We start from the raw sequence: 15,243 nt of genomic DNA on the forward strand, positions 1-15,243 counted from the left end.
TTGAGGCATACCCCTTTGTCTTTGGAGATCAGCAACAGCATTGTCAAGAGACCCACGGCGTCAGCTCGAGGAAGTGAAATGTACCAACGAGACTGCTATTAATTACCTGTTTCTCATTCACAAGGCACACGTGTTATCTGACATGTCTGACCAATTGTTCAGCTCCATCCCTAGAGATTGAGGGGTTCCGGAAGGGAGGAAAGGACTGAGGTCTGGTCCTAATGTTTGGTTCTGCGTTTATTAGCCACGTGATGATACACAAAGGAAAGACAGTACAAGCTCTGCTCAGGCAGAGTTTCCATTCTGGTTGGAGGGGAAGAGCGCTTGCACCACAGTTAGAGCAAGGTGGACAACCAGAGTATGGTACAGTCAGCATGGAGAAACGAAGGGGGCCTTCCGCAGTAGCGGCCTGCCCAGAGCTGAGGTGGGCGAACAGCTTCTCGGAGGAAGAGAGTTTTGATCTGAGTGTTGAAAGAAGTGGCAGACAGAGGTTGACCCCTGGCTCACTGTGCTTAACCTCTTTGATCCCCAGTTTTCTCTGTAAAAGAGAGGAAATTATGCGAGCTTCCACCTGAGGACTGCTGAGGGGAATTAATTCAATTATGGTTTTGGAAGGGGAAAAGAAAGCAGGAGACTAGCTATATTGTCATCATGTAACTGAAAGGCTCTGGGCCGCATTTAAAAACGTCTCACTGGGGCATGTGGCTGGTGACTGGTTATGTCTCCTTGGTTAAAGCCAATCAAATAGATCTAGATGAGTTTTTGCTTTTCTGAGAGTAGGGTCAGAACTCCCATCTGTGTAGAGACCTTATTATTCCTTCAACACACTGGCCTCTCTACAGCTGGGAACTCTATAAAGATTGCACATGTAGGCCTCCTGCTTTACACCAGCTAAGTAAAAGTACGGCTGACCCCGATGAACTTGTTCTTCTCTCCCCGTGCTCATTCAAGCTGTATATGCAGAGGGCCATACTAAATTGCTGGCTTGTCTTGTTTGAATTAGCACGGTGTTTTGAAACTTCGTTTCTGGGAATGGTTTATACCCTAAGAAAATCTCAGTGAACATTTCTGAAGAAATTCGTTTATTTCTTATTTCTATTCTAAGCAGGACTACCCCATGGTTGCTGTGCCCAGAGCAGCCAGAAATTATTCTTTGCCATTAGTTACTTATGTGAGATAATTTTATTTGAAATGTGGGGCATTGTTTTTTGAAATCCTGTTAGAATCTTGGTGACAAATGAACCAATGAAGAAAGGGCTGGCTTTTGAGAGGACTAAGCGCAGTGTGCCTGTTGCTGTACAGGTGGACCTAATGAAGGAAGCTTAACTCTGGATTGAAACCCGTTTTGTGCTCAGCTGGGCTTCTCCTGGCCTGATTTCTACCATTATAATCATTTGAGGTGAAAGGTGTGCTAACACAGAGCAGCATGAGCGCTGAAGAGCAGCAAGAATTCAAAGCCTTTTCCTAAGGAACAGCAGCTGGCAGAACAGATGATCTGAATCCCGGGTGCTACTCACGAGCTTCTTCTGTTCTGCGTTTCTCAGAGGGGCGGCTGGGCTCCCCAATCCCAATCACATTGGCTGCAACTGTGCGGAATTCATATTCAACCCAAGGATTCAAACCCACCACGGTTGCTGTGAATGTCTTCCCATCAATGAGTTCTGGGACTGAAAGACAACAAAAGGTGGTGGCTGTTTCATAGGTTCTCAGAAAACAAATGCAGAGATTACGTTAGGAAGATAGGAACATCCACCCATCCTTATGGTTATTGCATTCAGGGCAGTGTAGGTGTTCTGATATTAGCTGCATCAACAGTTGTTTCAGTGAAGTAATCTCAGAACAATCTCTGTATGTGAAACTAACACACTCTAATCAGATACCAGCAGAGGACATCATAAAAGACACGCAGTCCACAAGGCCCCAAGCCACCCGACTCAATCATTACTATCACCCCTTCACATGTGTTTCAGCATTTATTATGTAGTGCCAGACACATTATTTCAACTATCCTCTGAGACAGGTAAAAGTATTCTATTCTTTTTTTCTTCTTTTTCTTGAAACAGGGTCTTTCTCTCTCTGACGCCCAGGCTAGAGTGCAGTGGCACAATCTCGGCTCACTGCAACCTCCACCTCCCAGGCTCATGCAATTCTTGTGCCTCAGCCTCCCGAGTAGCAGGGACTACAGGTGCATGCCACTATACCTGTCTGTTTTTTTTGTATTTTTAGTAGAGATGGGATTTCACCATGTTGCCCAGACTTCTCTCAAACTCCTAGGCTCAAGCGATCCACTTGCTGTGGCCTATCAAAGTGCTGGGATTACAGGTGTGAGCCACTGCACCTGGCCTATATTTATTCTTAAACAATTCTTATTGTGTCCATTTAACAGAAGAGGAAAATGAAGATGTATAGAGATCAGCTGATTAGCAGTCAGGACTAGAATTCATCTCCTAACTTTCATATTTTTCTCATCTTTCCTTCTTAAAGCACACCTGTGACTCAGTGATTACAGTAGGGAACACAGAAACCCGTTTCTAAGGGTTGGTAAACAAAAATGATAAAACAAACTGGGGTTAAAATCAACAAGATTCATATGAATTGCGCAACACTGGGCATATTCTCCTTCAAAACATCAAGGCCATATAGCCTACCTTTGCTGTCTAGAGGAGTGCGTATCTTGTTTGTAATAACTACTTGTTCATCCAATTTATCCTTAAATGAAATCTAAATAAGAAAATGAGTCAATCTGGAGGCATTGACAGAAGTGGGGATGGTATAAGAATTATTTTAGATGCAAAGAGAAATAACTGTGAAACCTTTTAAAAGATAGGAAGTGCTGTATAAATGTAATAAAGGGAAACAGGATGGAAGTGCTACTGCTAACAATTTTTGTTTTAACGAATTTGTAAAATTGGTTAAAAAGAAATCTCATGTCTTTTTATTCCCAAATTTATCCATCTAAAAAAGTGGGTCTGGGCACAGTGGCTCACACCTGAAATCCCAGCAAATTGGGAGGCTGATGCAGGAGAATAGATTGAGAGCAGAAGTTTGAGACCAGCCTAAGCAACACAGCAAGACCTGTCTCTACAAAAAATTTTAGATAATTAGCTGGGTGTGGGGGCCTGTGCCTGTGGTCTCAGCTACTCAACAGGCTGAGGTGGGAAGACTGCTTGAGCCCAGGAGGTCGAGGCTGCAGTGAGCTGTGATCATACCACTGCACTCCAGCCTGGGTGACAGAGTGAGACCGTGTCTCAGAAAAAAAAAAAAAGGGCAGCAAGTGAGGAGGCTCCCTATAATCCTCAGTTATTGGTTTTTTAAAAGCATTGTGTAAACTTTACAAAGTCTGTGACTATTCAAGCAGAATCTACTGATTTCCAAAGTGTACCACAATGCTACACAGATGATTTTAGGTAATACAGATTGATGCATTTTATTTTTATAACTAATATATTTTTAATGTGTGTTAGGGAAAATATATATCCAACCAGCACAACAGACTTTTTTTTTCTTTTTTTGAGATGGAGTCTCACTGTTGCCCAGGCTGGAGTTCAGTGGTGTCTTCTCGGCTCACTGCAACCTCTACCTCCTGGGCTCAAGCGATCCTCCCACCTCAACCTTCTGAGTCGCTAGGACTACAGGCACGCACCACCACGCCAGGCTAATTTTTGTATATTTTTTAGAGAGGGGGTTTCGCCATGTTGCCCAGGCTGGTCTGGAACTCCTGGGCTCAAGTGATCCACCCAACTCGACCTCCCACAGTGCTGAGATTACAGGCGTGAGCTACCAAATCTGGCCTGGACATACCATTTCACAGATACTATTCCTTAGGATGAGTTTAAAAAAACCTAACTGTGATTCGATATAAAGAAAAATACTAATAATAGTACAGTGGGCCGAGGTTTAGGAAACACTGCCACAATATATCATTGGTAGTAGTGTCTGAATGAGAACTTAGATGTTCCTTGCCACAGTGCTGTGTCCAGTATTCTGAGTTCCCAATGTCTCTGAACCAAGCATCCAATATGGTACCTGTATTGACTGCTTGCCAGCCCACGGAGAACGGAGTCCTGGCTTGAATGACATACATGGTGATGGGGCTGTGGTTGTCAGGCCCGGGTCTCCAGGAGAGCTGAGCAGTGGTGTCTGTGATTTCGTCTATTGTCACAGCCTCTGGGGGACCTGGAGGACCTGGGAAAGAGTAAGACCCCCAGAACTGGAAAAGTGTATTCAAACACCCAAGTGAAGGATCCACACATTTGAGTGGGGCATTGACCCATTCATTTATTTACCCATTCACAGATTCATCACTTGTCAAATCCTTTTTGAATCCTACTATGTGCTGGGAACTTTCTTGGGCTTGGAAACCACAGAGATGAATGAGACACAGCCCCTTCCTTCTAGGGTCCCACAGTTTAATATGAAAAACTAATAGGTAAACAAATAATTACAATTGAATACTTAATAGGGAATACTGGGGTACCATAAGAGCCCACATTCATTAATTCATTATCTATTTATAGGCTCCTACTATGGGTCAGACACTGTTATTTGAGGATATAGTAGTGAGAAAAAATCGATATTGCTCCTGATTTCATAAAGAGTATAGTCTGCTGGAAATGGTTATTTCTACCACTGAGAATATAGATTTAAGCACAAATGGCTTTAAAACTTTGAAAGTTACAGTATTGCTCTGCACATTCTGCTGCACTGTAATTACTAGCACTCTCTTCACCCCCAACCTGCATCCCACATGAGCACAGACTTGCGTGCAAGGGAACTGCTGTGAAAATGGCCAGTGTGCAAGAGTCAAAGCGCTCCCTTCTTCAAAGCAATTTCAAAATTGGGCTTTATTCTAAAGACCCTCATTTGTAGTTTCTGCAAGTCATACCTGTATTTTTCTGCTTCTCTTCCTGATGTTCATTGTTTCTGTCCATGTACTTAAACCATGGAAAGGGGAGGAAATCAGATTTAAATGAAGGCTTGAAACTAATAAAGAATTAGAGGGATGGAAAGCGGCTGGCAGGCAAAGACAAACTATCAACAGAGCCAGAGCAAAGACCCGCAGCTATCCCACTTTCCAACATGAAAATCTCTTACCAGGCAGTTAAATGCATTTTTAACAAGGTACAATTGACCACCTCAGGAGGGAAGGTGATGGTGAGGGGACATAATGACAAACCTCATGCCCATTAGACGGGCATAAGGAGATGTTCCTAGGAGGGATTTGCTAATCCCCAGTCTAGCAATCAAATGTACTACCCAAATACTATCGGGCCATGTCACAGGGACAGGGAAAAAAGAGACCTCTCACAGAGCAGTGCAAAGTTAACAGCAATTTCCTGAAGTTAGACTTTGTTCTAGGATTCACTCCTTCACCGTTTTCGTGATGCCCTAAATTCTCTTTCCTTTTTTAAAAATCACTTTTATAGACCCACAGGTGAGACTAAATTTATCTTCTCCCTCCCACTCCTAAATGAAATGTCTGGAAATCTGTATCCTGGAACTGATTAATTTTCCATGGTGACATTTCAACATGTCAGTCTAACGTCACCTAGATAGAGCTAATGTAACCTTTGGTCTTGGGACCCCTTTTAACCAGATAAAGTCTTGAAGACAATATAATTTTTTTCACCAGTTTTCTCATCCGAGCATTCCCCACCTTTTTTCTTTATGGATGCTGCATTGATGGCCTTTAAAATCTAAGTACCACAAATAGAAAAGTGTTTGCCTCTAAACTCTTCAAAGAATTAAATCGATAGGAAATATCTGAGTCCATTGTTGGCCTCTCTATAGGAAGGAAATGAAGGGCTGGTATGAATTTGGCCTCTGGAGAGAAGATGGTACTTTCCTGTATTTGTTCTTTTTTTATCTTCCTGCCACCCGCTCCTACCCATGCATAGATATGACCTTACAGAATGTTTACCAACTTTGTTTTAGGGAAGTTGACTCCCTCTTTCAAAATGAAAAATGTACAAATGTTTGTCCTCTGAACAAAATGATAACAAACTCAGGGGCATGTAGAAGATTTTGTTTCAGGCAATGGCAAAGGGAAGATTAGTTTGATTTTGGGGTCTGCTTCTCCCTCAGGAAGGATGGCCTTTCTGGCTGCCATTAGAGTGCTATAGGTTAAATAGAGTAGGCCTCAGCAAATCAAAGAATCTGGAGCAAAGACTCAAAGCTGCTATAGGTTTCCAATATGAAAATCTCTTTCAGGGTGGTGAAATACATTCCTGCCTCCCCCTCTGTAATGTACAAGAAGAGCTGCAAGGGCAGAGACGAAGATAACATGAAAAATTATGGTTTTAAACGGCATATTAATTTATTGGCCTTATTAACTGATTAGACTAGATTTTCTTTTAGACTGCATTTGCAAATTCCTCCTGGTATTTAATGTTATTTTCTGTGAAATGAAGTATACAATATCATTTAAGAACTTCAAGTATTACTGATTTAAATATTCATTAGTCTAATTTATTGGTGTTTTAACTGCTAATCTGAACATTATCCTAATTAAGTAGAGGATAAATTTTCAACAACAGAATTCTTTTGTCCCCAAGGGGAGGGCAGACCAGCCTGGTGTATTTTAAAATGGAAATAAACACATTTCTATAAGTTATTCTGTGGGCAGATCTACCTAGGTTGAAAGTTTTTTCTCATTTCTAGCCCTTGTCTGCACTGTTACTGAAAGGTTTTTTAAAGGCAATTTAAAGGGGAACAAAGCAGACACATTGGAATCGCCATTTTTCTTGAACCTCTCTTCACAATTAGTTTAAGTTGCTAACTCCCACACATTTCCCCCCCTTACATTATGCCTAGAGGATATAGCAACACTCTTTACGGCTTCCAATAATACCTTCTTCTCTGTGCATGCAGATTAACCCTGCCTCCAATTCTCATACCCTAAATTTTTATTTTCTTGCATTCGAAGTTTTGCCATGCACTCTGCCAGCTGGCCAAAGACGCCTGAACACCAACAGTTAGGGATTCTGATGAAGGAGATTCTAGCCAAGAGATTATTTTGATTTCTGGATTGGCCTCTCTTTTAATGCTATAGAAAACCCCTGAGCATGCATAGGTTGGATTCTGGTATGTACACTGGTTTGTGAAGATTTTAATTTTCATTTAAAAATATTTCTTAAAAGTCCTTTTACAGTTCCTTTGCCAACTGCTTTGCTGAGGCTTGGAATGTACTCAGTTGGTGCTGCTCAGCCGGGGGGGGGGGGGGGGGGGGGGGGGGGCATAGCTCTTAGGTCCAAATTAGGTCATGCTGATAATATTCAAGAGAATCTCAAAAATGTTAGTATTTACATCAGCTCTCAGCTCATTTACTACATCCCAGGCAGTCAGGAAGTGTCCTCTCCCAAAACCCTGTTTTAGAAACTGAACAGCACTGTGAAGTTTAGGGAAAAAAAGGAAACTCGGATAAACCTGATGATGATTTTACTTAAGCTGCTGTTATACTAATTCAATTTAGCCCAGATGAAACATAAAAAGGGGTAGTTTAATCCCTCTTTAAACTATCTGCTTTTGTTCACCTAAATTTGTTCTAGAAGGTCTTATCAACTCCAACAGCTGTAATCGGGTACTCGATTTACTCAATTATCCTTTTAGTGTAAAGTTACTGGCTGTGTTCGGTGCATTTTCTGACAACCCCCGCTGAGGAACTGTACATGCACCAGAAACTTCTGTGGACTGTTAGCCACTGTTTACAATGTTCAGCGTCTGCCTGACTTTTTCCCATAATTCTAAACCACTGAGGTGTTTGGAACTCTGTGCTACAGTAGATATCATGAAAAGATTTCAAGAGCAACAACAACAACAACAAAAAAATCCAATACCTCTTACAATCAGGTCTGCAGCAGCAGATAGCCTGTCCACACTTGTTTGGACCATGCAGACATATTTCCCAGCATGCTTCAGTTGGATGTTTCGGATCATCAAATCACCAGCTGAATCCTGCTGATAAAGTAGGGGAAAGTGGCTACAATTACTTTTTAATGAGCTCTAAATATCATTATCACATGAAGGACACTGTGACTAATGGATTTATTTTACACTGGCTGATGAAAACATTAGTGATGCAAGCCATGGCCTATTAAAAATATGTGAGCCTGCCTGAGAGATAAGAACACCAACATTTTCAGAACACATCTTCGACAAGACCTCAGGTGTCTGGCTTCTCTGAGTCTCTGGAGCAGTTTGCCACCCACGTTGGAAGGACGTAACTTACATATTACATAAGTACTATGCACTACGATGGCTCTTGATCTAGTTTTGTGAATTTCTTCAGAAATGCCCTCAGCCTATAGCCTTGGTTGGCATTCTGATACTTGAGAACTCTGTATTTGGAAAATGGAAGCAAGCCCACATTTGGACGTATCTGCATTTTACCTCACAACCCTTTCTTACAGCCAGCATTTTTATTGCTTCCAGGTTTGAATTAAAGGATTAGGAAGACCAGATTCTCCAAGGAAATCTCGCACCACCTAGTATGGAACAGTGCTAATTTGTTTTCCAAATGCCAAATGCATGTTTGATTAGCAGATGAATAGGACTAATTACATCCTGCTTTGGATGTCTATGTACTCCAGAAATATTTCTACAGTGTTCGCCAGCACAGTACTTTTAATAAATGTGAGGAGATGATTCCACAGGCTATCACAAAGGCAGCATTTTACCTGAAGAACACTGCTACACCTTGGAGTTTGGTTCACAGTTCTGTTAATCTAAAGTTTGGAGAATAGCTGCTTGAGGAAGAGACCACTCTAGAGGCCAGATTTGAAAAACTACACTTCATTCTAAACCCGTAATGGATGACAAGATAATTTAGGATATATTGGCCCTCCTTCATTTTCCCATTCCAAATTATACAATAGGAAATTGACACAGACTCTTCTGTTGCTATTTCTCCAATGACAATAGTAATGGATGATGCTTAATGGTATTTACTATATGACAGGCAGCTTCTAAGTGCTTTACTTATATTAAACTCACTAAATACTCACATATCCTCTGAGGCAGGTATTCTTGTGATCCTTATTTTACAGATGACAAAATTCCAGCACAAAGAGGTTAGGAGACTCGCCTAAAGTCACGTAGCTAGAAAATGGCAGAGCCAGGATTTGAACCCATATAGTCCCTGTTCTTAACAATAACGCTGGCCTAGCATCCAGAAAGACCATATCCTCATGCTATTTCAAAATTAATATGTATTTGGTTATCTCCATCATTTCAGCACAGAGTGTCACATTCACAGGATAACGGAAGAGATAGAATTGCCAATTAGAAATAGGATTAGAAGAGATGCCAAAGCATGGAGTGAAGGAAGAGCTACAGTTTTGATGCTTAGCTGTCTTGGGCTGATTCCTGCTCTGTGATTTCATCTGAATCTCTTAATCTCTCTTGGCCTTAATTTACTGACTTTTGAAAGACCTTTATTGACCTTCGTGCTAGGTTGTGAAAATTAAATGAGATAATCTGTGTATGTGAAAATCTTCTGAAAACTGTGAAGCATAGATGAACTCTAAACTGTTATTACTGATGGCCATGATCCATTTTCTTTGTGAAACAAACATGTCAAAGATGCTAAATCTAATTCAGGAAAAGCTATGGTATGTTAACCCAAAACGTCTTTTGTTTGTAACACTTGGCTTCTCATCCAGATGCCACTGTTTACGGATCAAGTCTTATAATTGCTCAATAAAATGAGAAAATAATTGTTAACCTATTTGACAAGATTTCTGTGAGGATTAAGGAGCTATTACAGTCATCCTTTGGTAGACACAGGGGATTGGACTCAGGACCCGTAGTACACTAAAATCTGCACATACTGAAGTCATGCAGTCAGTCCTCTGGAACCTGAGTATATGACAACTCAGTCCTCCATATATGTGGGTTTTAAATCCCATGAATATTGTATTTGCAATCTGAGTGTGGTAGAAAAAAAATCCACATATAAGTGGACCCATACAGCTCAAACCCGTGTTGTTCAAGGGTCAAGTGTATATAAGAAAGTACTTGATAAATGATGAAGCACTTTGCAAATATAAGGAATTATCACTATTATCATTATTATTAAGATTATTGTAACTTTACCTAAGAAATTTCACATATTGGGACTTTGAATACAGGTTTAAATAAAAAATATGTCCCTGGGGATGTGTGCAGGGAAGGTGCACATTGGCCTGAGGGAAATGCCTACACCATCTCACTAATTCACTTTATTCATCAAAGGCTTAAATGTCAAAGAAACTTGTAGCCTGGATATTTCAAAGCACAGCAACCTATTAATAGAAAATTTTGATTTTGTGATTTAGAAAGTACTCTAGTTATTTACACATTTTGACTGGATTTGTGTTTTTAAAGTAAAACTGAAACAAAGAAAAAAAATAGGAGTGAGGTAAGAGTCTCATCAAAGCAGACCACAATAACTTTCTCTTTCCCTTTGAAGTCATCCAGATCCAACTATTAACTAAGATCTACATTTTTTTATGTTCCTACCAAAGAAAACAACAGCATCTGCTTATTTTCCACCACTGCAATCTGTTGTGTTCCTGACAGAATACTCAGTGGGGATGGGGGTATCACAGGACAATGAAATAATAACTTTCCTAAAACCTCCATAGGTTAACTCTATACCAAACATCATCTCCACCATGCTGACCCAGGAAGCTGAAACTGAAATAGGCTTGACTTCAGAATTGCACTTGCTTTTCTCTTCTATTGTCAAGTCCTGACTCCACAGACATTAATGATCCTAGTGGCTAATACACTTAGATCTCACATGCGGTTGTGCTGTTCTTAATTTTCTATGTATTTCTCAGCAGGAGTTGATTAGTGTTAGCATTAGTTTAACAGAGGAAACAGACATTTCCCATATGAAAGATGAATGTGAGCAGCTCTACGGACGGCTGTCTCTACAAAAAGGTGGTCATCAGTGTTTGACTTCATTAGGGTGTCCCTGTTTCTGCCTTAGCCCTGGCACTATTCTGGCAGAAAGGCTACATGTGTCTGAAGGGTAGGACATCCACTTTGATTGTTCAGGTATCTGTTTTGATTGGTTGGTGCTTGCACCATTCTGAGATTTAGCATTTTTAATCTCTCTCCTGCCCAAGAAATTGGTTTTAATGTGAGAACATTCGGCTTCATTTATGAAGAATGTTCTCGATTTATACTTTCCTGTTATTACAATCAATGTTACCCTTCCTTGTTGATACCACCATTAAAGTTTATCAAGTACTTCTTTTGTGGTAGACATTGGGCTATGTACTTTCCTAGACCTCAAGATATTCAATATCTCCAGTGTCTTTGTGAAGTAATTAATATTTCTCTTACTTAGCCAAAGTTATTAAGCTGAACCATGTGAAAGAGGTCCAGAATGGTTTACTCTGGCAATTTCATATAGCCTTTCTCAACCAGGGTCCCAAGAGATAATCCCTAGTGAACCCAGGCATCCACTGATGTAACGAATTAACTTCTATCCTGTGCCATCCAAAGTTGTACCAATCAGATACCACTCTTGGCACAAAAGTGAGACAACAGTCACTGAAATTGTTTTTGGCGTTCTGTGACTCAACTGCAAAAACCCTGTTTGATAAAGGTAGTAAGAATGTAATGAACAGGGCTAGTACTGTAGTTGGGTGGAAAATATGCTCTCACTATATCATATGGATGACTTTAGGCCACTTATTCTAAACATAAAGGGGGTGGACAGATTTTTATGGCAGCCTAGAAAGTGGGGAGGGCTCTTCAAGTCAGGGCCCCATTTTTATATTCTGCTATGTTTTGGTTGGACTCCTTCATAAAAATGGCAGCCAGAGTCAATCTTTATTGTCAATGGGACCATAGAGCTGTGTTAGAGCAGAAAAAATTTTTTTGACAATGATTGTCATAGACACAAATTGTTTCCAGATTTAACCTCTTCTTGTTATGTGTTCAATGATAATACACAGTTATGGAAAGTAAGGCATTTTGAAAATCCAATCATTTTGAATTCAAATTACATGGAGATAGTAAATAACTCAATCAGACTTTCAAATTCAAGAAAGAAAACCCTAAATTCACAATGATGTGCCTTCTACAAGGTCAAAGGGAGTATAATTAGCAGCCTAAAAGCAGAAGGAATCTATCTTTAAGCTATTTTCTTAATCAGATTCTAGGGTATATGATATGATATGTGACACAGAGTTTGAGATTTGAAGTTTTAAGCAGAGTTCCGCAATTCAGTAGCTATGAGGCCAAGGCAAGTCATCCAATGTCTGTGACCCTTAGTTTCTAATCCATACACAGGAATGAATAATTAACCTGTAGGATTGGTGCCAGTTAGAGAGCAGTCCTGCCATACAGGGTTGTTCAATGAGTGATGCCACATTTATTGTGCAAAAAGGAGCAGGAATTAACCAAGAGTTTCTTGCCATAAAATTACTTGAACAAAATTCTAAAATAGTAACTTTAAATATATTGTTAAGTTGGTCCAAACAAGTTAGTCTGAGTCAGTTTCGAGAAGTTCATTTGCACACTGTGTTTCCTGTGGATAGTTTGATATTAATACTTACCCCTCCAACTCTTTCAAAGTGGTCCCCATCTCTGTCAAAGTCTATCAGGTGTCCATTAAATGACCAAGTAAACACGATGTCTAGCGAGTGATCATGCGTCACCTGGCACGGCAAAACAATGCTTTCTCCAACAGTGACATCCATACTGGAAGGGGGTACCATTACCCTTGTTGGATCTGGAGAGTTAAAATAAAACAAACAATAACAACAACAAAGTCTGTGAGCTTCTGTGGAAATAAAATGTAGACTCCAAGAGCAGGATGAAATACTAAGTAATTTTGCTTTATTTTTTCTGAGGCTATGACCAGCAAACTTCAGTCATCTGGGAAGCTCAGACTCAGGCCAGGAGGTCATTTTTAATATGAAAAGATGAAAACACTCATTATGTGAACCTTCTCAGAGCAACAGAACGCAGCCAGGGAGCATGGAGGTGAGATCTCTAAAGATGCTCACGGAAGGGCTTACTTTCTGGCAGCCTGCTCTGAATTGCCTCTTTGAAAACGTTTTCATCTCTCTCCAGTTTCACTAGAAAGCTACATTTCAGCTGAGTGCAAACAGGAGAAATCCATGTTGACTTGAAGTTTGTTGGGCTCTTTTTTTCTATTGTAAAAGTAATAAATGTTTTAGCACAGGGAATTTCCTAAATTAAAAGAAAATTAAAGGAAGGAATAGAAAAACAAATCCTATCTGGATAAAACATCTATTTTTCTTGGTGGTATAATTTCCCCCAGTCTTTTCGGTTCATAGTTTTTCAGTTGTTTTGTTTTACACCATTAAAAACATGAGACACATACAATTTTCCTTTTTCTCCTCAATATTATATAGCATGTTTATTCCTTTGTCAACATATTTTTATAATCTGCCTTAAGCTTATAGTTTTGCCAATTTTGAAAATAGTTGGCATTTTAGCAAATTTTATTAGACATTTTTCTAATATTTATAATTAGAAATCATAAATAATGCTGCAATGAACATCACTGACAAAATGATATAGGTGTATTACTTTTTAAAAATCAGGACCATCAATTAGCTTTAAAATTCACCCTTTACATTATAGTTAAAACTGGGAATAGAATGGGCTTGCTTAGCTGAGACAGCTTATGAACTCTAAAACTACATTCACACCCATAGTTCCTTATTTTTGTGCAACATGATTTCATAAATGGTGTCAGAGAGTACACACGTGAGAAGCAGTTTGAATTCAATGTAAAGGCCATATGCATGCTTAAAGAATAAAATTCTGAATTAGGCCATATTCCAGAAATTTCTATATATTAAACCAAATCAAGCCAATCAAACAATTACAAAGAAGACAAACCAAAACCAAACCAAATAATGAAAGAACACTGACTAATCCTCTCCCATAGTCATGGGATTGCATTTCAGGCTGTGAGGTATATAAGTATTTATTCAGGGGACCTCTTGGATTAAAATATCAGCTGGGAATTTTAAAATCATATCTGATAGGAGAATTTTTGTGAGTCTTACTTACTGATAACCCACGCTACAATTTCCTCTTTAAAAAGAGTATTTAAAACATTTTTTCTATCCTTTTATCCAACTACAGAAAGAAAATCTCTCAGATAGTTAGAAAAGGGAAATCTCTGTCCTAAATAGGTTATCATCTAGTAGTGGGATATACTTTTGCTGTTTTCTAAAAATAGGAAAAGATCATGATAAATAGATTAATATGCTTTCAGTTACTGTTAAATGAGTGATGTCCATGAAATGAGAAGTGAACAACAGGTACTGCCAGCAAAGAGGTAATGGGGTAGAAAACCCCTGATTTGAAAATCCGAGGCTTTTGAGGGCTACATAATAAAAATCTGCTGTGTTGATTCAGTTACCATCAGGATAGATAGTGATTAAGTTTTTTATTTTATTTTATTTTAAATGAAGAAAAGAGGTAAGTACAAATATTATTCTAAGCAAACATCAAGGAATAGCCTCATTTTGACTTAACATGTCATTTGACGTTTTTTAATTTACATTTTCCGCAAGCAAAAAAAGAAGACTGAAACAGATCCCAGCCTAAAATGATATATCTCTATGGGTTTTATTTGATAAAGATGCTGCCTAATTCTACTTTAAATAGCTGCCCACTGATTCTGCAATTTAGATTTTCATTTTAATTCATTTATTTGTTGATTTATCCACCAAGCATGGATTGTGTTTACACGGATAACAGACATAACAGAGGCTGAGGGAATAAGAACATTCACAATAACTGAGTCCCTTAGCACTGTTAGGCACTTTACATGAATTATTTCATTTATTCCTAATAAATAGGTACTATTATCATCCCTATTTAACCGATGAGCAGACTGGTGTCTAAGAGTCGTTAAGATATTGTCTATTGTGCGATTCTGCCGTTCTTTCACTGAAAACATGATATGCACATGCAAATCATGCAGAGAATAAGTCTAAGGGCATAATATAGCAATTTGCACTCTTGATTATGTGTAGTCAACTGAAGATATTCAAATGCAGAAGGAATTTAAAGAATTTCTGCCATGGGGTGCAGATGGTTGCAGAGGGCTTCACTGCATGAGTAACGAAGTTACTGCCTTAGGTAACAAGCAGTGATGATTTTATGCCTAACATGCTGGCTCTAGCTCTAAGCCTACACATCAAACTTATGAGTGCGGAGTCAAATGTCCAGTCTCCAGTCACCAAAATTGTCTTGTCTCCC

General features: G+C 39.4%; 1 protein-coding gene across 5 annotated transcripts in view; it reads right to left on the minus strand.

Moving 5' to 3' along the window:
• Positions 1-15,243, minus strand: part of CNTN4 (contactin 4) — a 976,954-nt gene that overhangs the window by 20,106 nt on the left and 941,605 nt on the right. For 4 of the 5 annotated variants that reach the window (XM_023218604.1, XM_023218606.1, XM_023218603.2 and 1 more), the window contains 4 exons: positions 12,552-12,727; positions 7,836-7,956; positions 4,027-4,185; positions 1,518-1,667 (listed from right to left, as the gene is read on the minus strand). In XM_023218604.1, coding sequence (XP_023074372.1) covers positions 1,518-1,667; positions 4,027-4,185; positions 7,836-7,956; positions 12,552-12,727 — 606 coding nt within the window. The remainder of the gene's footprint in view (positions 1-1,517; positions 1,668-4,026; positions 4,186-7,835; positions 7,957-12,551; positions 12,728-15,243) is intronic. The other variant, XM_023218608.1, reaches the window with a different exon arrangement.

This window comes from Piliocolobus tephrosceles, chromosome 2 (genome assembly GCF_002776525.5).
Source record: "Piliocolobus tephrosceles isolate RC106 chromosome 2, ASM277652v3, whole genome shotgun sequence".
In the NCBI taxonomy this organism is placed as follows: Eukaryota; Metazoa; Chordata; class Mammalia; order Primates; family Cercopithecidae; genus Piliocolobus; species Piliocolobus tephrosceles.